The 24,009-nt window shown below is 47.4% G+C and overlaps 1 protein-coding gene across 3 annotated transcripts in view; it reads right to left on the bottom strand.

Annotated features, from left to right (window-relative positions):
* Positions 1-24,009, bottom strand: part of LOC309537167 (retroviral integration site protein Fli-1 homolog) — a 33,055-nt gene that overhangs the window by 7,463 nt on the left and 1,583 nt on the right. For 2 of the 3 annotated variants that reach the window (XM_082231779.1, XM_082231781.1), the window contains exons 2-6: positions 7,377-7,582; positions 4,171-4,328; positions 2,828-3,031; positions 1,673-1,759; positions 952-1,017 (exon numbers count right to left, since the gene is read on the bottom strand). In XM_082231779.1, the coding sequence (XP_082087905.1) occupies positions 952-1,017; positions 1,673-1,759; positions 2,828-3,031; positions 4,171-4,328; positions 7,377-7,582 (721 nt within the window). The remainder of the gene's footprint in view (positions 1-951; positions 1,018-1,672; positions 1,760-2,827; positions 3,032-4,170; positions 4,329-7,376; positions 7,583-24,009) is intronic. The other variant, XM_082231780.1, reaches the window with a different exon arrangement.

The raw sequence follows: 24,009 nt of genomic DNA, 5'->3' as shown, positions 1-24,009 counted from the left end.
AACTACAACTAATCCAGAATGCGGCAGCTAGACTGGGAGTGGCCACCGAGATCTACATTGGCTCCCAGTACGTTTCTGAGCACCATTCAAAGTGTTGGTGCTGACCTTTAAAGCCTCAACCCAGTATACCTGAAGGAGTGTCTCCACCCCCAGTGTTCTACCCAGACACTGAGGTCCAACTCTGAGGGCCTTCTGGTAATTCCCTCACTGCGAGAAGTGAAGTTACAAGGAACCAGGCACAGGGCCTTTTGGGTAGCAGCGCCTGCCCTGTGGAATGCCCTCCCTTCAGATGTCAAGGAAATAAACAACTATCTGACTTTTAGAAGACATCTGAAGGCAGCCCTGTTTAGGGAAGTTTTAAATGTTTGATCTCTTATTGTGTTTTTAACGTTCTGTTGGGAGCTGCCCAGAGTGGCTGGGGAATCCCAGCCAGATGGGCAGGGTATAAATAATAAATTCTTATTATTATTAAGGGTGCGCTTCTTCTCTCATTCTCCTGAATATCATACCCTTTAGCTTTGTTGAATGACTCTGTGTTCTGGCTCCATGAGAACAAAGAATCATGTGTGCACAGGAAAAAGGACATCTGGAGGGGTCCTCTGCCTATCGGGCACCTGTAGCTTTGTCCATCCAGTCCATGCAGACTGAGAGCGATTAATTCCTGGCCAAGCAGGTTAGGAGAACCGGGAGCTGTCAACCCTGCCCCCCCCCGGTCCAGCTAGCTCAGGACTGCCCACACTGGCTGGCAGCAGCTTTCCAGGATTCAGGAGGCAGGAGGGTCTCTCCCAGCCTTAGCTGGAGATGCCAGGGATTGAACCTGAGACCTTCTGCACTAGAAGCAGATGTTCTGGACCGCTGAGCTATGGCCCTGCCCCATATCGACACAACCAGAGGAGAGAGATTAAAAATGCAGCCTTCCCAGCTTTTATTCTGGGAATGGCTAACTAGTACCTTTGGAAGTTGTGCTGATGGAGCCGCTGCCCCAGCTGTTGCGCCGTATTTCTTCATATGCAGACTCTGTACCAAGAGAGAGAAAATGGGCCTGAATTAAACAGAGGTGCTATTTCAGGGAGGAAAGACACAGTTCACAGATGATTCAAAGGCCCCCGTCTTGTAAAATGGGAAATGGCGGTGTATTTTGTCCATGTTCATCATGTTTGCAATACTGTGTAAAAACCAAATATATATGCGCTCTCCCCCCTCCATGCAGAGACATGACAAATTAAGGGGCAATCTCTAACACTTCACCGCTTTCAACAGGAAGCAATTAGTAGCAAAAGCTACAAGGAGGAAGCTTCTAACTAAAGGTGCAGTAGCTCTGAAGAGCCTCAGTGGTGTTTTGCACCTGTAGAGGCTGGAGCTGCAATTCTTTTCTTCTTTTTAAAACACAGTAGTTTGGATATGGGAAAAGTTGGGAATGAAACACTGAGAAACACCAGCCTGCAGCAGGTTGGCATCAATGATTCTCTGTAAAATGTGAGAGAACGGGGGATATCAATAATGACTACTACGGAAGCTGAGGATTGCCAGATTGGGTCTATAGCCAGACCTCCCCTGACTCTGTGGCTCACTCTCAAGCACCACAACTTTGCTTTCATGTGAGATCTGTGAGACGCGGGTCCTATCCCAACCCCACGTCCCAATCTTGCCATTACCTTTGCTGGCAACTTACCGGATTTGACTTGGGCCCTTGGGGGTGGCGGGGGCGGGGTCTGCTGAGTAATGACCGGCGCAGGCGGATACGTAAAAGTGGGGCTGCCTGGGTGGAGGAGAGAGAAATGCAGAAGAGTTATTAGAGGGCAGGAGGGGCTGCGGTGGTCATTGCCCAGTCACAGATTGAGGTTTTGTTTGCTATTATCACAGGGTAATCATAGTTGCAGTAAGAATAATAGAATACTTTCCAAGCTAGTTCAAGAGCTAAGGCAGGCATAGGCAAACTCGGCCCTCCAGATGTTTTGGGACTACAATTCCCATCATCCCTAACTAACAGGACCAGGTCAGGGATGATGGGAGCTGTAGTCCCAAAACATCTGGAGGGCCGAGTTTGCCTATGCCTGAGCTAAGGAATCTGCTTCCCACTAGGCCTCTAAGTCCAGGGTCTCAAATTCCACATTGGATATGTTCTACTTCCATGGTTGCTAGCAGTATACTCTTGAATATCAGTTGCTAGGCATCATAGATGGGGAGGTAGCTATTATGCTCAGCTCCTACTTTTGAGCTTCCCATAGGTATGTGGTTGGCCACAGTGAGAACGGGATGCTGGCCGGGCTAGACGGGCCTTTGACATATTCTGATGTTCTTAGTTCTTCTCCATCCCCTGCAAAGAGGCGAGCTTGGGGGACAAAACTACGACCTTACACATGCTCTGTCACTGTGCCATGGTCTCAGGGAGCAGGGCTAGAAAAGAAAAACCTAGATGGATCAAAAACCTGACTTTGCATAAGGCATGTGTCAAGCAGGATAGGATTCTTGCACTGCTTCAGACTGGAAGCGGAGGATCTTTCATTTGAATGCGTATCCCTTCTTTGAAACCACCCCACACATGGAAAGTTAGTGTGTCATGGAAGCAGGTTCCCTGAGCGGCTAATGCTCTACATGCAAGGCGTTTTTGGAGGAAATGAATACTCCTACTATCCAGCACCGGAATTTTGCCACAGATCTGTCATGCAATTCTCCTGATAGTGTTGCATGGTTCAGATAACCAGCTCCCCATGAGGGAGCAGAAAGTAATTTTTAGAAGTGGCTATTGTTCAACGCCCCCCTGTTCCACACGCAGCCTCTATCTGAAAACGGAGTTTTGCCACCCCGAGCCTGTCAATGGCCTTACTCTGGCGCAGGTAATTGAGGTGAGACAGCAACACGTCGGCGTTGTATGGTGTAGTGAGCCGCAGGAAACCTTCCTTGCCAAGTTTGCACAGCTCCTTGCCGTCCACATGCTGGAAGAGGCCGGTTTCAACGTCGATGAGGTCATACTCCTTCACTGCCCAGTCAAGCCACTGGCGGACGTGTTCGTGGGTCCACACGCCAGGGTCTGTTGGAAAGATACAGGTGTCTGGGTACAATGTTGGCTCCAGGTTTTGGATGCTCCTTGGGCAGAACAGGCTCCTGGGAACTGTACTTCACACCTCACAGAGCTAATTCCCAGCACGCTTAGCAAACTCTAGTTCCCAGGATACTTTGGGGCAATATGATAGTGAGGCTACCTCTGAGTACACACCATACATCAAAGGCGCATGCTTTAAAATATCCTGGGAACTGTAATTTACCACTCATAGTGCTACAATTCCTGGCACCCTTAACAAGCTACAGTTCCCAGCATACTTTGAGGGGGGAGTCATGTGCTTTAAATGCATGGTGCAACCCATATTGGAAGTGGCGATATCAGCGATTTCTGGGGGGGAATACCTCTGAAACCTCATTTCTTTGCGATTTTGCGAAACAGAATCAACAACTTTTCTGTCTGGGTTTTCTCTTTCTGAATTATGGCAACCCTACCATAATCGGTTCTGCGGGGTGCTCTTATGTTTGGTGAAATGGTTCGCATAAAACATGTCCTGGAATTTCTTAACATTACACCATCCATAGGCCTTTCTTGACCTATTTTGAAGTTTAGAGCTCAGACCGGGAATATGTAAGATGGTTGTGCCTCTGAGCATGTGATGTGTGATTTCCTGTCACGTCTAATTGAACAGTCATCCACCACCCCTTACTTTCTAGTGTAGTCCTGGTTTTACACAAAAGCTGAGGAGCTCTAGAAGCAGCTAAAAGGATACAGGTTTCTGGTGGGCTTTTCTCATGCTTTACATGTGTTAAGAGTTTGTTCTAAATGAAGTGATTTGGTCACCATCCCTTGTGTCAAGAGAACAGGTTACAAATGGGATTTGGTAGTTGCCCACAGCAGGTGGAATAACAGCCTGGGAAACCAGCCATTACTGGAAGAAAAGGCTGTTCCCCAATACAAGAAGCCAGCAGGGGTATTCACACATTACATTCAACAAGTGTACAGTCTGTGCACACAAAAGCTCAGCTGCAGAAACCAACAAGCACACACTATTTCACACACACCCTTGTACATGTGTAGAGAGAGCTTGTAGCTGAGTTCAGCATAGCGTGTGAACCAGAAGTCGGGGAGAAGGGCGGGGAGATGCCAGAAAGCCCCCATATACTGACCTGCTGGGACAATGACCCTCTTCTCCTCGCTGGGGGGGTTAACAGGTGGGCTGCTGCGCTGGTTGTTGTATCCTGCTGGATAGGATACCTGGGACGGGTCAACTGCTCCCCCTGATTTGCCCCTCCGTGTCACACTGCAGTCCACGGGCGATTGCCTGCTGGTGGAGAAGAGAGGGAGAGGAGACTTTGTTGGACAACGTGCTCACTGAGGTCTGAAAACTTGCCACAACTGAACGGCGCTCTCCCAGCATTTCGCAGGTGATGATACAGCAAAAATCAACGTTTGAGGCTCTGGTTCTCTCCCGCTTGGACTACTGCAATGCGCTCTACGTGGGGCTACCTTTGAAGGTGTCCTGGAAACTACAACTAATCCAGAACGCGGCAGCTAGACTGGTGACTGGGAGCGGCCACCAAGATCACATAACACCAGTCTTGAAAGACCTACATTGGCTCCCAGTACGTTTCCGAGCACAATTCAGTGTTGGTGTTGACCTTTAAAGCCCTAAACGGCCTCAGTCCAGTATATCTGAAGGAGTGTCTCCACCTCCATCATTCTGCCCGGACACTGAGGTCCAGCGCCGAGGGCCTTCTGGCAGTTTCCTCACTGCGAGAAGCCAAGTTACAGGGAACCAGGCAGAGGGTCTTCTCGGTAGTGGCACTCGCCCTGTGGAACGCCCTCCCACCAGATGTCAAAGAGAACAACTACCAGACTTTTAGAAGACATCTGAAGGCAGCCCTGTTTAGGGAAGCTTTTAATGTTTGACGCAATACGGTATTTTAATATTTTGTTGGAAGCCACACAGAGTGGCTGGGGAAGTCCAGCCAGATGGACGGGGTATAAATAATAAGTTATTATTATTATTATTATTATTATTATTATTATTATTATTATGAAGGAAATCTCCACACAGCAGTGAGAAAACAAAGAGTGTTTATTGCTAGCAATAATGGCTCAGTGGGATCACTCTCCAAAAGCTGAGCAAAGCCCTGAAAAGGTGGGGCCTTCTTAATATACAAAGCTGTTATCTATTAAAGCAATACATATGCAGAAACTTCCTCCAATCTAAAGTTACAACACAATACGAATTACACCATGTATGATCTTTCCTTCATTACATATTCATTAGACAAGGAAACAGCGGACTCTCTCTCTAAGCTGCCCCCTCTGCAGGTGGTCTCTTTGCATTCCTTTCTACCTGAGGGGGTTGGGACATTTGAGCAGAGCACACCTCCTTGTCAAATGTAGACACTTAGGAATGTTGTTTACAACCTTGGGACTAAAGCTGCTCCTAGCACAAGATAAGGCACAAGGCCTCTAGCCTGGCTAGTTAGCTGAGCTTATAGGTCTCTATGCGCACCAATGACAGAGGCAGAAACCAGCCATCCTCTGAGGCCCTTCTTCATGTGCTGCCTCCTCCTCCTGAGCATGGCTTTTTCTGTGGTGGCTGTGGCATCTTGGGCCAACATCCACACCATCAATTAAAAGCACTATGATACCATTTCAAACAGTGGCGACTTCACACCCAGAGAATTCTGGGAGCTGTAGTTTGTCTGGTAGCTGCTGAGAATTGTTAGGAGTCTCCTGTCCCCCTCATTGAGCTACAATTCCCAGCATTCCTTGGGAAGAGGGGTGGTTGTTAAGCCACTCTGGGAATTGTAGCTGCGTCCCTCCCTCGAGTTCACCTTCCTTTTGAGCAGGGCTTGAGCTGAGGTTCAGCCTCCTTTAGAAAGAAGTTGGGAAGCCCTGAACTACGCTATCCTCTTTTGCACCAGATGCCCGTTGGTTGATGCAAATTCGCCTAATATAAACTGCTTGGCTGAAGGGGAAGTGAGTTGTTTCCTGTGGGTTTGAGAGCAGCCACAAGCTCCAGGGGAAGATACGTCCTGCAGCCAGTAAAGTTGGTCTGAAAGGCCCAGGCGCTGCAGCAGGGTAGGGAATCACCCCATCCCCATTAGCCTGGAGAAGAGGAGGTTAAGGGGTGATATGATAGCCATGTTCAAATATATAAAAGGATGTCACATAGAGGAGGGAGAAAGGTTGTTTTCTGCTGCTCCAGAGAAGCGGACACGGAGCAATGGATCCAAACTACAAGAAAGAAGATTCCACCTAAACATTAGGAAGAACTTCCTGACAGTAAGAGCTGTTCGACAGTGGAATTTGCTGCCAAGAAGCGTGGTGGAGTCTCCTACTTTGGAGGTCTTTAAGCAGAGGCTTGACAACCATATGTCAGGAGTGCTCTGATGGTGTTTCCTGCTTGGCAGGGGGTTGGACTCGATGGCCCTTGTGGTCTCTTCCAACTCTATGATTCTATGATTCTATGATTCATCCTCACTGCAGCATGGTCTGTTAAGAAGAATATTTATATGTATTCATTGCATTTGTATTCTACCCTTTCCCTCAAGATGTTCAGAGTGGCGTGTACCCTGGCTCCCTGGCCTCCTCATTTAATCCTGTGAGGTACAGGATTACCTCTGCTGAGATACAGGGCCATGGTTGAGTGGGGATTTGAACCCCGGTCTCCCAGGTCCTGGTTAGATCTGCCTATCGCTAGCCTCACTGCCGCTGACTCTGCCAGTCCCAGTGGGCACCAGCCACCGATGGCCTGCCCTGCCTCTGTGCATCAGATCTTTGCAACGGCAGGGCAAACAAGCCCAAGAGCTTCAGAAGGGTTGCCAACTGACCAGGAATAACAATAATAATAAAGCCTGGTTTGCTCTTTGCGCTTTAAACAGCAGCCTGGTTTGCAAGAAACGGGCAGGCAATATGGAGGTAAAAGGATCGCCTCTCGGCGCCTGCTCTTTATGTCCCTGTAAGCAGTCTGCTCTTAAAGGCACAGCAGCAAGTTCTGAGCAAAATAGAAAGAAAAAGCGGCCACCTCAGATAGAAAGAATGCAGAGATCTGGGTTAGGCGAGCTGTAGAGGCAGGGAATGCTAGGCTGCATATACAACACACATTTAAAGCACCTCCAAAGAATCCTGGAAACTCACAGAGCTATAATTCCCAGGACCCTTAACAAACTACAACTCCCAGGATTCTTTTGGGGAGAGCATGCTTTGACTGGATGGCGTGTATGCAGTCCCTGTCAGCTGGTTCCTGGGCCTTAAGCAGCCACATGATTACAAGAAAATTAGCCCTTCAAGCTTGATGATGGCTGCTGGGAGGAAGGGAGATTTCTGCTAGCCAGCTCAAAGAAGTGCCACTGACCTGCTGGAGCAGTTGACCTGCTCATTCTCCTGCTTCACCACATGGCCTCTGCTGTTGGCCTGGGCTTGCCACTGGGGCTCCTCCAGACCGATGCCCTCCTTGCCACCGTAGTTGTCCACCGAGGGCAGCTCTGTCTTCAGGAGGTGCGGGGTGCCAAAGGATGGGTCGAATATGGACTGGTCCTCGCTTACGACTGACAGCGCCTCCTGCAAGCGTGGGGGGAAAGTGTACAAGCAAAGGATCAGGGTTTGGGAATCAAGGGAAGAGGATCTTGCGAGCTCCAGCTCCCATCAGCGCCAGTCAAGGAAGATGGCAACTGTAGCTCAGCAACATCTGGGAGGGCCAAAGGTTCCCCAGTCCATGCAAAATGTCTGCTGGAGCACATGGGAGAACTCTGAGCTCCTTACAGGAATGGGGGAATGATTAATAATAACAATACTTATTATTATTATTATTCATAGTTCCCCAAACTCATGGCAACATACAACAATAAAACAATCAAAGAAGCCAACCTAAACAGAACCATCAGAAAACAAGGATGAGACACACACACACACACACACACACTTGGAACTCTAAAGAAAACAAACCTATTAGGGTAAATTGGCTTTAAAAGCCCGAGTAGATGAAAGAGTTTTTAACAACACGCTTGAAGTTAAAACAATGCAATGACTGGGCCATGCTTCTCTCATGAGACTGATCTCCTCAGTAATGCTGCCACTTCCAGTAATGTTAGGTTTCCAAAGAATTTGCCATCCCTCCCCTTTTCTGGGAATGAAAGAATGTCGGTGCCAGAGGCAGAAAAAATCTAAACTCTGTTGGTTAAAGGAAAGGACAATAATAAGCTAAGAAGGATGAACAAGTTCAGTGCTCCCCAAAAGTACTGCAGGATTTGCAGCAGGGAGGACAAGGTTCCTGCCCCAGGAATTTCAGCAGGTATTGAAATCCTTTCTACATGACTGTTCAAGGCACAGGAACCCTGTTTTCTTTTGCATTTGGCCACCCCAATTTGCAGCCTGTGCTGAGTCGCTTCACCCTGCCAAACAGTAGGGCTGGTCCCAGAAGGAATGGAAACTGAGTACAGAGAGAGCTGGGATTATGCAGGACTGAAACCAAAACATCAAACACTTCTGTCTCTCAAGTCCCAATGGCTTCTCACCAGGGCTTTGAAAAGCAGATATAAAGTCACTTGAGACCTGTAGTAGCAGGGGAGACCCAATATGTTTTGCTTCCTGGGCGAACATAGGAAATGCCTGATCCTGTGTCAGACCAGTGGTACATCTAGCTCAGAACTGTCTACACAGCAGCTCTGCAGGATTTCAGACTGGGGTTATTCCCAGCCCTGCCTGAGTACACCGGGGGTTGAGCCTGGGACGTTTTGCAAAGCAAATACTCCAACTACGGCCCAGGTTGGTGGGGCTCCCTCCATGTATGCTGTTAGGGGAAAATGATGTGCAAATATGAGTGCATTCGGAGAAACGCACACTAATAATCTGCTTGCATTTTTTTCCAATAAGAGTTTGGAAACATACAGAAGTGTGGCAAAACGAACCTAAACCGGGGAAGATAAGAAAGTCCAGTTGACAAATTGCTTCTACCCTAGTGCAGAGGGCAGGTTGTGTGCACCACAGAGCTTGGTCCTCCAGAACTTTGCTGCCCACCGCTCCAGTATCTGCCGCCTTACCCTGCCTAACAATTGGGCCTGCTCCGTATGGCAGGTTCTGGTTTGAAAAACGCAACAGGTGGGGAAGTCAATGGCTGAGCTTTCCCAGGACTGCACAGCGAGGTTTCCACAAATCCCGGCCCTATCTCGACAATGGAATTCCTGGGCGATGACGCACCCCCAGCTCAGGAAACTGAGGGAGGAGGTTGCTCGCAATCAGCGCTGGAGCTCTTAAGTCCAGTCACGAAGGAAAACCAGCTCCCTCGGGGTTCCTGAGTCTAAACAGCCCGTGTGGTTCAATGGACAGAGCAATCATAGCATTGGAAGGGACCCCCAAGGCAGTGGTGTAGCAAGGTCAGGTGGTACCCGGTGTGGAAAATTTCTTGTCACACCCCCCCCACACACACACACATTGACTTTTTTATTTTATTTTTGCCTGCAAAAATGGTTTGATTTTATTTCATATTTGGGGGGGGAGCTAGAGTTGTTGAGCTTTTTTTGCAGAGATCGCATGCCTTGCAACAAGGAGTCTGCCTACAGCTGAGGGGGAAGCTGGCAGCGGGAAGCTGGCAGCGGGAAGCCAGCGCACGCCAAAGCCACAGGGTCTCTCACAGACGTTGAGGGCCACACAGCATTTTGTCACCCCCCTCAGAGGTGACACAAGGGGAGGACCGCACCCACCTTGCTCCGCCCCTGCCCCAAGGACCATCTCTTCCAACCCCCTGAAATGCAGGAATCTCAACTACAGCTTCCATGACAGGTGGCCATCCCACAACATAATGATTATCCGATCCTACATAAATAGACCCTGTCATGTGCAAGAGAACAAGGAGGAAAAATTCCGGCGGGTGTGACTTCAAGCTTCAGAATGGGGGTAGTGTCTTTGAATGCTCTCCCATGCAAAAAAAAGGAAAAGGAAAACCAGTAACTCCTGCCTGCTGATGGGGAAAACACGAGGTGGGGAGCACATTCAGGAGTAGTGGCGTAGCGTGGGGGGTGCAGGGGGGGGGCCGGCCGCACCGGGCGCAACGTCTGGGGGTTAGGGTTAGGGTGTGCAAATCCACGGGTTAAGGGGCACAAATTACTTGCCTTGCCCCGGGTGCTGACAACCCACGCTACGCCACTGTTCAGGAGAAAGGTTTGAGCTCAGCTATCTTCCTGCTATACTAAACCTCTACTTGCAGGGAGATTTTAAAAAGCCAAAACTAAAAGAATGGGAACATTGAAATACGCCATTCCCCTCCTGCAGAATAGTACAGGCCAGGCCTCATAGGCTCGAAATTTGTCTTGCAGGAGAGTTTGCATGAGGCGCCTGTTTCCAAACACCCAGCGCCAGGGTGCTGCTGCGCGTTCCTTCATGCACCAAAAGCAGAAGTCTTTGGGGGTGCTGAGCAGACATTTCTGCAGGCACCACTGGTGGGGAGATGGTATCATCCAATGCAGGGGGAAGAGAGCTGTGTGGTTTGCTTCTCTCCTGGCTCCTTCAGCAAACACATGCTTGCTGCCTCAAGCCCACAGAGCAAAGCTGCTGGGGCCTGGCAGATAAAATCACTTATACTAAAGTGGGGGAGGAGGGAGGCACTGCAACAAAATATTGCAGTGTAGAAAGCTCTTCTTCAGCATTCTAGCCAGGTGGCCAGGCCTTTCTACGGCACACTCCATTCTGCTCCCAGGTAGCACTTCATGCCCACTGAACTTGCTCTGTTCTCCATCAGTAGAGCATGAGACTCTTAATCTCAGGGTTGCGGGTTCGAGTCCCACATTGGACAAAAGATTCCTACATAGCAGGAGGCTGGACTAGATGACCCTTCCAACTCTGCAATTCTATGATTATATGGTACAGTTTAGTCATTCAAGATGTGAAATAACTGAGCCTCAAAACCACTGTTTCTAGTTGTTTTTTAATTTGGTTAAAACTTGGGTTAATAAGGAATCCTGGTTCATATTAATCATGGTTAACAAAGCTCCTACTACTAACATGCAGCGCTGGAGCTCAAATGTCCATCTTTATACGCAAGGTGTGTAACGTTTTCTTTTTGTTTAATTGTTTTTATCTATGTCATTTTAAGTTGTGATTCATATTAATGCTGTATTCTTAGTTCTAGATTTTATTATTTATGTGGAAATTGTTTTCCATTTGGTTGTGTACTTTTTGATGTGTTTTATTTATTGTTTATGACTTTTGTTGTGTTGGTAATTGTGTAAAACTTGTCATGTTGTAAGCCGCCTTGAATCATAGAATCATAGAATCATAGAGTTGGAAGAGACCACAAGGGCCATTGTTGAGCATTGTTTTAACTATGGAAAGGCGGCGTACAAATAAAGTGATGATGATGATTCTGTGATCCCCTCATATGATACTCAGAGGAATCGTTGGGCTACTAGGGTGACATAGGCCTCATTCTCAGGAAGATGAGAAGCCCACACCGGACCTCCTGTACCATGCTAAATGGCAGGTAAGGGCTCACATCATCCCCAGCTTGAAGTCACAATCAAAGTGAATCTGTGAAGGAAACACATGTTGCCTACCAACTCACAGCATCCCTAACAAACTAGAGTTCCTTGGATTCTTTGGGGGAAGAGAGTTTGAAGTGCTGTGATACTGCTCTACGTTCTGTTCCTACGAAATGAAAATTGTAATACAATAAAACGCAATTCAAGAAATAAAAGAAGCAATAAAGATACAATTTAAAATTGTGCTGCATCTAGCATGGCATATTACAATTGCTGCAGCAGGCAGAAAAATTATTAAACCCATGCGAGCAACCCCCCCCCACACACACACTCCAGCAAAGAAACAGACAGCCAAACGAGGACTGACAGTCCTTCACAATGATAATAATAATAATAATAGTATTAAAAATAATGATGTTGTCGTATTATTTCTACCCCGCCCATCTGCCTGGGTTGCCCCAGCAACTCTGGGCAGCTTTCAACATAATAAAAACATAGCAAAACATCAAACATTAAAAACTTCCCAGTACAGGGCTGCCTAAGGAATGACCGGTGTCTCTTGGAAAAGAAACACAGAAAATCAGTAGCCTGTTAACTCTAGATGGGTCAGAATATTTCTCTCGGCGTGTATCTCAGATCTTTCTCCTGTCACGTTTGGGGAAAGGAGGGGAGTCCTTGAGCAGACAAGTTACACAGAAATTCCCATCGATATGGGCAGCGAATTTCAGACAAGGAGACTATAAGAATACTTAGAGGAGAAGGAGGCAGAGGTTTTGAACAGTTTTGGGGAAGTCCAGCAAGAGGTATATAACAGTGAGGAACAGAAAGCGAAAGGTGTTCACGGAGCATTAACTATGTAGGGTTGCTATATGTCTGGAATTTCCTGGACACGGCCAGAAGACTGCAGTCGGAAGCAGTGTCCGGGCGGAAATCGCTAAAATGTTCAGGAAAACCTGGACATATGTCAACCCATGTCGGCAGTGTCGTTTTGGGCAGTTTCCCTTTAAAATAGCTCAAAAACTACATTATTGTTTGTGTTTTTGCCAATAAAGCTCAACAACTTTGCCAAAAAAAGTTTAACAACTTTTGTGTCCGGATTTTCACTTTTTGAAATATGGCAATCCTAATATACTAGGACTGTTACTATTGTTGTTGTTGTTGTCACACAGTGTCAAAGAATTCAAAATTAGGCTGCTATAATTCTTATCTGAAGCCATATTGCACAACTTCTGAAATAATTATACTGGCTGCCTATTTACTTCTGAGTCCAGTGCGAGCTGCTGGCACCTTTCAAGCCCTAAACAGCTTAGCAGAGAAGTACCTAAAGAAAACACTTCCTCCCGTCTCCACCTCCTTGTGCATTAAAGATTTGTAGATGAGACTCTTAGGTTATACTGTACTGATTCAAACACTGGTCCTGCTTGCACAGTATTGTCTAACACAGCCTGGCAGCAGTTCTCCGGGGTTCCAGACAAGGGTCTTTCTCCCAGCCTTAAGGGGAGATGTGGGGATTGAATCTGGGACCTCCTGCATGCACAAAAGATGCTCTACCACTCACCCTGTCTGGCTCCTCCCCCTCCTGAGTCTCAGTGTTGCCTTTGTATAACTCAGGAGGGAGGAGATGGGGTCAAAGCTAGAAGTCCTTTGCTCTGGCTCCAAGTAGCGCTGGGGCTCACTGCCTTCTGCCCCACCAGTTGCAATGGGCACCAGCCACCGCAGCACGGGGACCAAAGACCTCTCCTCTTGTTGCCCCCCCAGTGACCAGCATTCAGGGGGATGCTGTCCTGCACAAACTGGGAGCATGAACAAAGAGATGGGCACAAGGAGAAGGCTGCTGCACCTTCAATTAAGTGACTAGCAGAGGGGATTTTAGCAGGTGTCGTGCAAACTATACCTGCTGGAATTTCTTTTCTGTGCAATTAATTACATGGGGAGGAACCTGCCCTCTTTGGTCACCCAATGCAACCCTTCGCAGCACATCCTGCGGCTGTGAAATTGAGTTGTGGTGGGCCAGCTGCCATTCAGAGAAGTTTGGCTACTATTACTGACTGACACTGTCCTTCAGGAGCCCCCTGGTAATCTTCTGCAGATCCCTAGGGGCCCCCAGGACACAGATTGAAAGCTAGGGTTCCGGGGAAAGAAACCAGCAGCTCCTCCAAACTAGGGATGATTTGGAAATTGTCCCCATCCCAATTTATTCCTGAGTTTTGGGAGTTCCAAACTGCCTGTTTTGTTGTTCTCAAATGCCTTCAATGATTAGTGGTTCCTTAACAACAACAACAACAAAAAGTTCAGTCATCGTACAGAGTACTGTTTGCAAACTACTGGCCACAGCTTTCACTTCCCACAGTTTCCCATTGGCCATCTGCACTACCTCGGCTTCTTGTTTTTGCTATTTTAACCATCTTGGTGTACTTCTGTGCACGATTGCATCAAGATTCTTTCGGTGCTGAGTTTCACGAATGCGTATCTTCACTGACTATCGTGAGTACGGATCAAACTGAAAAAACAGACTGGGCAGGACCGAAAACAAAATTGCATGAAGACACAGGAGTGCCTGTGTGTTGCCGAAACACTCTACAAAAATAATCTCGCTACAGCTGTGCATAGGACAATCCTGTAAAGGTTGCGCTTTCATTCTTGTTTCGTCCTTTGCTTGCAGTATTTGATCCCTGCAGATAGGCACTCTGGTGATCTGGAAGGGGGAACGAATTGGAGGAACTGACACAAAACTGAGCATGACCTACTTTCAGAAAAGAAAGCTCCTCTGCAGTACTTTTAATAGTTGCGTAGAAGAGAGAATTTCAAATGATGTGCCTTGCGTGAAAATTTCAGCTTCACCTGCTGACATTATTCCAGGCAAAGGCAAACTCTGCCCTCCAGATGTTTTGGGACTACAGTTCCCATCATCCCTGACCACTGGTCCTGTTAGCTAGGGATCATGAGAGTTGTAGTCCCAAAACATCTGGAGGGCCAAGTTTGCCTATGCCTGCCTCTATTCTATGCAACTATACCTTCCTTTGCATCCATCCACCCTGTTTCCAGGCCAGAAAGTACGATTTGTGATAAGGTATTTGGATGGAAAGGCAGGCACTCCTGCACCTTTAACAGTTAGGTAGAAGAGATAGGCCCAGGACATACTATGCCTGCTGAACTCTCCTTTTTTTTTTTTTTACACAAATTAACAGTGCAGGTATCTGTGTCCTCTTTTGCATTACCTTAGAATTTAATTTTAGAAACTCTTCTATGTAAACTAGAATGCGGAAAGGGAGAAATGGAGGACAGAACATACAAGAAAAGCAATACAGGAATGGAATGGAGAATCTTCCCATGAAATGAAGCAATATATATGCACACCATACGCTTGCCTAATATGTCAAGTGGCTAATTTTGAGCCAGACCCTGATGTGCATGTCCCTTAAAGAATTCACTCTGCAACAATGAACCACCACCATTCAGTGTTTCATTTCCATGCCTGAACAGCTTCACACGCTCACTCCTACAAATCACAACTTATGTTAAAAGTACTGAAGCAGAATGGACTGGTGTTTTTCCAGGTTACTGTCAATCATCCTGGCCTGGTTTGATGAGAAAACCAAGCAAGCTGACCATCAAAGACTTCTGTCCACTAAATAATTACACTGTGTGTCTGATTTTGACACAAAGAGACTCAAATAAATGGTAAAGGGATCAGAAGTGGATCAGGGCCATGACATGGGAAAAGGGCTTTAATTTCCCACTCTAATCCCAATGAAAATCTCCTTCCCCACCATCATGGTAAGAAGGTAAAGGTAAAGGACCCCTGACAAGTTAGGTCCAGTCACAGACGACTCTGGGGTTGCGGCGCTCACCTCGCTCTACAGGCTGAGGGAGCTGGCGTTTGTCCGCATACAGTTTTTCTGGGTCATGTGGCCAGCATGACTAAGCCACTTCTGGAGAAGCCAGAGCAGTGCACGGAAATGCCATTTACCTTCCCGCTGGAGTGGTACCTATTTATCTACTTGCACTTTTTTGGTGTACTTTTGAACTGCTAGGTTGGCAGGAGCTGGGACTGAGCAATGGGAGCTCACCCCATTGCGGGGATTTGAACCACCAACCTTTTGATCGGCAAGCCCAAGAGGCTCAGTGGTTTAGACCACAGCTCCACCCACGTCCCACCATGGTACTCAGATGCAAAAAAGGGACCGGTGCGCTTTTAATAATTGTGAAGAGGATATAATTTTAGCAGGTGAAGCTTGCATGGCAGGCCACATCAGCTGATACTCTCTCTTCTGCTGATACTCCCTCAAGGTGCAAGGCCTCTTTGTCACCTGTGCCTCCTTATACTGAGTGAGACTGCTGCTTAATAAATAATTGTTTTGCTTGGCCCCACGTGTTTGATACGTGTAACTGTTTCTGTTCTGCTGCAGTTTGCCTTCTGCTAAAATCCACGTTATTCGTCTCACCGTCCTCTGTAGCAAAAGTATGTAAGTTCTGCGATTACCGGTAATTACACAAATTACACTGTCGTTACATTATTCTACCCTGTTCATTTCATTGAAAATTAAATGCAATGTCAAATGGGAGAAAGTAATCAGCTACATATTGTATGCAGACTGAAAGCAGCCACTGTCTTAACCTGTTTTTAATCGCTTTAGTTGTTTTAACTGTTTTTAATTTGTGGGGGTTTTATTGCTGTCATAGGTGTTGTTAGTTTTCACCAAGGGAAGGGAGTTTTGTCCTGGAGGAGAGGAATCCTTGGGTCTACGGCTGCTGTTGCTAAATGCCAGGTTGACTCTGAATAAGACCCCCTCATCTATGATCTGATTATGAGTGAGGAGGCCAATCTGGTTTGTATCCTTGATACCTTGGTGGATGATGAACAGGGTGGAGTTGGTCTCACCTAGCTGTGCTCAGCTGGATACTCAGGGCAGACTTGAGGATCAGGAAAGGGGAGTTGCTGTGGTCTATATAATTTTTCTCCAGGTTTTTCCGCGGGATCTAGAGTGTGTGTTCCTGACACTGGGCAATCAAACAGATTAGGGATTCTCATGGTTTGCAGCCTGCCTTGCTGCCCTGCAGTCTTCTGGCCTGAGCTGACTGAGGAATTGGGGCCATGCAGCTCAATGTTGTCTGCACTGGCTGGCAGCAGCTCTCCAGGGTTTGAGACCAAGAACTATCCCATCCCTGCCAGGAGACACTAGGGGCTGAACCAGGGATAATTTGCCTGCAAAGCAGATGCTCTCCCACTGAGCTATGGCCCTTCCTCACATTGTATCTCTTTTTACAGTGCAATTGATTAGTCAGCTGCTTTTTGAAAGATAGCCAGTGTACGATAAGGATCCTAACTCTGAAGAACTGATGAGGTAAGATTAGACAAAGATTGCTAAAACGCAGCAAAACACACACACACACACACACACACACGGAGAGCGCAAAGCAACTAGAATGAAAAAATAACGTTTAGAGGCTGTGGACCAAACTACTGCAGCCAATGGAGGCTGGCCCATTAATGTAAATGGAGCAGTACCCCACCAAGCTCACTTTACCCTCAGCCAAATCCCGTATGCCTGCTGTCTTGGGCCACAAGCACACCATACATTTAAGGCACCATAATACCACTTTAAATAGCCATGGCTTCCCCCAAAGAACCTTGGGAGCTGTAGTTTGTTAAGGGTGCTGAGAGTTGTTTAGGAGACTACCATTTCCTTCACAGAGCTACAGTTCCCAGACTGCTTTAACAATCAACCCTCTTTCCCAGGGAACTCTGGGAATTGTAGCTCTGTGAGGGGACTAGAGGTCCCCTAGCGACTCTTCAGCATTCTTAACAAACTACAGTTCCCAGGAGTCTTTGGGGGGAAGCCATGACTTTAAAATCGTATGATGCTGTTTTAAATTTAGTGTCGCAAAAGTTTGGCTCTGCCCCTACTCTCTGCCGAGCGGTAGCAAAATTCCAGGGCAATCCAGGCGCCCACCCAGGGTTTGTGATCGTTTGGAGAATTGAAGACGCGGCAGAGACTGTCACAGCTTTAAGAAATGTGATTTATTCACATACGTACACCTCCAGCCTGCATGGAGGGAGGCAAGGTCATTTAAAGAAGGACTTGTTCCCCACAGGGGTGCAGCACTGCAGTCAAAGGCATCTCTCTTTGCTTGCTAAGTTGTTTCTCAGTCATTTTTCTCCTTTCTTCTTTCCAGAACACCTTGTTAAAGACTTTGTTTCCCTGTGACCCAGTTACCCTGGCAACCTTCTCTCTGCCCAGGCCCAAGACTCCTCTGAGATGGCCCATCAAAACATATTGTCATAGTTACAGGTAGGTAGCCATGTTGGTCTGCCGTAGTCGAAACAAAATAAAGAAATTCCTTCCAGTAGCACCTTAGAGACCAACTAAGTTTGTTATTGGTATGAGCTTTCGCGTGCATGCACACTTCTTCAGATAACATATTGTCATGTTAATGCCTCTATCCCAGGTGAGGCCCTGACTTTTGGAAAGAAAGCTCAGTCTCTATTTTTCCATTGGCTTGTAATCTCCCCTTCAATAATCCAAGCAATCAAAATCCTACCATTTACCAACTTCTAGGTTTTTTTGGGGGGTCCCCCTAAAAATTAATACAGATGGGGCCACAGTGTTGACTGAGGTAAAGAGCAAAGGAAGAGGTGAAGTCTAGGAGCCAAAGCAAATTACTGTATTTTCCGGCGTATAAGACGACTGGGCGTATAAGACGACCCCCCAACTTTTCCAGTTAAAATACAGAGTTTGGGATATACTGTACTCGCCGTATAAGACTACCCCTCTTCCAACTCACACCAAATAAAAATTTGAAAAACCAGTCTCCAGTCCGGCTCGGAAATCTGCTCCTCTTCCCAGTGGCCGGGGGCTTCCAGGGCCAATTTTCAAGCATATTTCTGCTTCATCTAGAGAGCTTGGTGTCCTCTGATTTAATTTGCTGTTGTTTTATCCTTTGGTGGGGAGTTGCTGCAGGAGCTGCTGCTGTAGCCGGCGTATAAGGCGACTCCCGACTTTTGAGAAGATTTTCCTGGGTTAAAAAGTAGTCTTATATGCCAGAAAATACAGTAAGTAGTCTTGCATCTGAGGTGGTGTTGCCATCAGCAAGGACTGCCTTTGCCAACCTGGTTTACTGAGCATTCGCCCTGATCTGCTTGCACAAAGTTGAGCAATGCCCGCTCTCCCTTGAGCCTTTGCTTGAATTTTTTTCCACGGTGAGGGTATTTGTTTACATGGCACTTCGACATCTTCCCATCCAATGATTGCTGTCCAATACTTTTTGGCGCTTTCCCTTGTCATTTCGCAACCCCCCCCCCAAAAAAAAAGTATGGCTTTTTTAGAAAGTGTGGGTTATGATGCCAGAGCACTCTAACCCTCTGTAAATGAGCTAAAACTTCTGTTCAGCAATTGAATCCCTCTTGCACAATAGTGACAGTCCAGAGGCGAACTTGGGCTACAAACTCCCATCAGCCCCAGCGGCTAGGAGAGTTGTAGTCCAAAACATCCTGAAGGACGCAGGCCGAAAAAAGTTGCTTTAATTTGTAAGCCACCATTTCTAAAGGGTGCTTCAGCGGGCAGGAGGAGGAAACCATTGTGGCTGGCCCCTCCGTTGTCACAACAGCAGGTCAGCCTTGGAGAGATTTGTACGGTTGCCGGGTTCAGGGAAGAAGAAAGAAGGGCGTTGGTTGCTTAGCAACCTTTACATATTTATCCAATATGGACCTAAATTACGGGGGGGTGGGAACCTTATTTGGCCCATATTTCCTTGGGGGGGGCAACTTTTGGTGGAGTGGGGGGTGCCATGTGGCAGAGGTGGGCAGGGCCAAAGGGAAAAGTGGGCAGAGCAATTAATTTAAATATAATATTTGTATGGTAAAAGTAATTGCTACACCCACACCCACCCGCTCAGTCTTCCATCCAGGCAAGCAAAAGGCATTGTCAGAGTTCGACAAATTCCAGCCAGGCAAAAACACTCAAGAAGGGTGCAAGGCTGGGCTGGTGAAGGCCTTGAGAGGGTGTATACCCTGAGGAGAGTCCCAAGGGCCAAACAGAGAGGTCGGGAGGGCCATCAGATGTCAAGGACTGTATCTGACTTTTAGAAGACATCTGAAGGCAGCCCTGTATAGGGTAGTTTTTAATGTTTGATGTTTTACTGTGCTTGATGCTTTTAATTTGTTGGAAGCCACCCAGAGTGGTGGCGGCAACCCAGTCAGATGGGTGGCATATAAATTATTATTATTATTATTATTATTATATAGCTCCCAGGCCTGAGGTTCCCACCCTCTTAGAATAAGCAACTTTTAAATTGTTTTTAAATTTTTATCTGATCCCAAGGGATCAGAGCCTGTCTCCCCTCCCCACCCCCCTTCACGGCAAAAAGCATAATATCAGTGGCAAATTGATTTTTCTCTTTTTTAAAAATCTGATTTTTACATGGAAAAAACAAGAACCCCAACCTGTCAAAACACCCAAACCCATGAAACCCTGGGCAAATCTTAGTGAAGCTGCAGTTGGCCAGAACCAATGGTGATGAACAGCAGCGCAGTTGCAGAACAAATAACCAGATAATATTGGGGGGGGGGTTATTGGCATTGTTGGGCACTTGCTGAAGACCATGTCTCAATATAGACCCCGTTCCCAGTCCCTGAAATGCCCTGCTGCTCTCAACACTCACTGTTGCTGCACATTTAGCTATTCTCTCCAAGCGAATCAGCAATGAGAGGGGCAAAGAGGAGCAGCAGTCGCCTCTCTGCATGCCTTGTGATTTCCTTTTGGCCAGGGTGTGTGAACTGAGCTCAGAGGGAGAGGTGAGGAGATGGCGGCTGCACTGCAGGGGGTTAGGGGGACATTGAGAGCATCTTGCCCAGGGGTATTCCAAAACCTAGAACCAGCCCTGGAGGAGGTGGAGACTTGTGAGGTACGCATGTGCAGGACTGGCGCCAAGGCCCAGCATGGTGGGGCATCTGCCGAGAGCCCACAACCCCACAGGTGCCCCATGGATAATAGCTCCCTGGACCTGATGTAATTAGGAGGTAGACTCACTTAGGGAGGTGTGCCCAGGCAAGGCATGGCCAAAAGCTTGTAGGTGGTGCTGCAAGTGTGTGTGTGTGTGTGTGTGTGTGTGTGTGTGTGTGTGTGTAAGACTAGGAACACAGAAAGCTCCCTTGTGTTGGTCCATCTCTCTCACTGTTGTTGCACGAAAACCTCAATCTCCGAGCGGTGCGACATTTCAGGGGTCCCAGGACTGAGGCGCAGCGGGGACCGTGGTGCCTTCAGGATATATGGTCTATTTACACATACAGCCTGAGCTGGAAGGGTTCACAGCATGAACACCCCAAAAGAGTCTTGCTTCTCCCACTGCCGCAGCCTTGGATTCAAACAGGAATCAAACATTGCTCTCTGATTCTTTCTACAGTGTGCTGCTTTACTTCTAGTTGACATCACAGCCCCCAAAACTCTATTCCAGACTCTGGCTTTTGTCTGTTGTTGTCTCGCACCAAGCCCCTTAATCCGTTGTTCTCCTAATTGCCCATCACCTAGGCAATCGCCTCAACACAGGAAACTAGCCTGGCTTATAAAACTTGCTGGATCCAGGCGTTCAGAAAGCTAGAGAGACTTGATTGGATTTTAACACTTGCTGGATCTAGGGCAATAGTTCCCAAACTCCCCACCCCACCCGAGATCACTTGGAAATTGCCGAGGGTCTTCGTGGGCCAGTTGCAGTTTATCTGCCTGCTGCAGAAACTGTAATGTGCTGGAGTAAACGCTGTGTGACTTTTAATTGTCTTTTTTACAGAGACACCACAGACTACCTGAATAAAAGTTTGTGGACCACAGTTTGGGAACCCCTGATCTAGGCTTTAGAGGGGTTTCTGGCACCCTCAAACTCCTAAGAGTGTTGTCAAAGTGTAGAAACAGCAAGCCTAGATTCTGCGCTGCACAAAAACCAGCGTGTGTTGTTGAAACGTGAGGCGGTCTGGCTGATGTGGTTGTGATGATGGTGGCGATTGCGGGGCAGGCAGGCAGGGGGTGGGGTGGGGGGTAAGGGGGTGTGTGACAATCATGGTAGCTCGATGTTGCTGGTGGGACAGCTAACACAGGAAGCAAAGGCAGGAAGTCTGAGGCCGCAAAGCCGGAAGCCTCTGCTGTTGCTGATAAGGCCTGCCTGATGGGGACCTGAGGCTCAGAACTGCCCTGCAAGCCAGGGGGGCTTTAAATAGCTCTCCTATCTTCTGTAATAAAGGATGGAGCTGGAGGGCAGGGGGGAGCGGTGGAGGCACAGCTTCCTGTTTGGCTACCGAAATCCTGAATATTGGAGGAGAGGGGGTGCTGTTACTTCTAGGCCTCCCTTCCCCCAGCTATTGTTTTCTCTTATATCGGGTAAATGTACACATGCTGAACCCGCTAGGATCCTTACCACATAAACAGCAACATGCTCCTCTGGCACCCCCCCACCCCAAGTTAACAGGTTGTGGGTTTGTCTTTGCTTTTTAAAGATCTGATCTAGAATGATAAAAGAGAACTGTTGTACCTTCCCACTCCAAATCAAGCATAGCATAGCAGCTTGCTAAAGGTTGCCAACGGACCAGCGTGAACTGGCCGTCTGTGGAATAGTTGAAATAAATTAAAATTGGGAACCCTTGTCTGCCATACATTTAAAGCACATGGCTTCCCGCCCCCTGCAAAATGTTGTCTGTTTAGGGTGTACCAGTAGTTTGTTAAGGCTGCTGGGAATTGTAGCTCTGTGAGGGGTAAGCTATTGTTCCCAGGATTTTGTGAGAGGAGCAAAGGGCTTTAAATGTGTGTTGCGTACCCAGCAGGGATCCAAGGTTTCTTTGTTTCTTTCTGGGTAGCGAGAAGCAAAAGAGTGTGGAGGTGTGTATCTCTGTCCTTTATCACCTCTGTTATAGGAGACAGTGATCTAGACAGGCTTTGGTGTGTTATATACACCAGATCGCACCCTAGCACTCATTCTTAATTAATATGGGACAACTGCCCTCCAGCCTGGCTGCCTTACTTCCCCCTATAATGGTCCCTGGGACTTTTTAACAGCTGCATCACGGGCTTCATCCAATAAATGAAGCCTTTCCCTATCCCTCCACGTGAGGAGAAAGCTTCTCCTGTTGGATTTCTGCCCGACATACACCTGTTGAAGGCAGCCTGAGAGATCTAGCATGGCAAAGTGATTAGAGCGTCACACTAGGAGCTGTTCAAATCCCCGCCCAGCACACTGAGTGACCTTAGGCCAGTTGCTCTTTCTCAAGGCCTAACCTGCCTCACAGGGTCCTTGTGAGCTTTAAATGGGGAACCACATACACCAGCTTGAGCTATTTGATGGAAAGTTGAGACGTAAATGTCATCATAAAATAAACAAAGAAACCAGCCAAATATTAGTCTCCCAAAATCTGGAAGAAAGCGAAGAGGGAGTAAAGCGAAGACATAGCAGCTTGACTAGTGAACCCACGGTTTAGCAGAAGTTTCGGTTTCTAGGTGATAGCTATACAGGTGTCGCCATTTCTACCTGTGGGACCTCAAGGTGTTGCTGGACTACAACCCCCATCATCCCTGGCCCCGGGGCTGATGGGAGTTGGAGTCCATCAACTGTACGGAGAGCCACAGGTTTCCCACTGCTGGTTTAACTGAAGCTTGGCATAGGCAAATTAAGCATGCAGAATTTCCCCCATGGTTTTGTGTAGGTCAAGATGCTTCTAAAGGCACAGGGGCACAGTCAGTAAAAGGGAAAAGAAGTTGTGAGCTTGACCCATGAATCGTGCTCTTTACCAAATATTCTGGCCTACCACTAGGACTCTCCCTGAAAATGCTCCCTTGGCACCAGCACTTATACTTTCCCCGTTTGAAAACATTTCATATTTAATAGATGTCCCCTGAGAACTGGAGGCCATTCTTTCTCCGTGCCTCTTAACAGCAGCTTGATCTGGAGATCTTAGCAGGTGAACATTTTTATTTCCTGCTTACTTCAGCCGATCAAGAAACAGGAGCAAGGAGTTAGGTCCTCTTTTTTTCCTCCCTGGTCGGTTAGCAACACCATTTAAAATCCTAAAAAATAAAGTTGTACCCTAAACTTTAAAAAAAAAACCCAAAATAGATCCACCCTTTCAAGGGCCACAGATTGCTTCCTAGGGAACTCTCATCAAACATCGCAAAGATAGTCGCCGAGGAGTGAGATGCCTCTACTCAAGACATGGAAATTAACTTGCATTTCAAACTACATCATTCCCAGAGGGCTCTTGGGAATGGAACGGCTAAGGGAGCTGGGCATGTTTAGCCTGGAGAAGAGGAGGTTAAGGGGTGATATGATAGCCATGTTCAAATATATAAAAGGATGTCACATAGAGGAGGGAGAAAGGTTGTTTTCTGCTGCTCCGGAGAAGCGGACACGGAGCAATGGATCCAAACTACAAGAAAGAAGATTCCACCTAAACATTCGGAAGAACTTCCTGACAGTAAGAGCTGTTCGACAGTGGAATTTGCTGCCAAGGAGCGTGGTGGAGTCTCCTACTTTGGAGGT

The sequence above is a fragment of the Podarcis vaucheri genome (assembly GCF_965113315.1).
Source record: "Podarcis vaucheri genome assembly, chromosome: 7".
Classification (NCBI taxonomy): Eukaryota; Metazoa; Chordata; class Lepidosauria; order Squamata; family Lacertidae; genus Podarcis; species Podarcis vaucheri.
The sequence above is the reverse complement of the archived record's forward strand: the minus strand, read 5'-3'. Positions and strand labels throughout refer to the sequence as shown.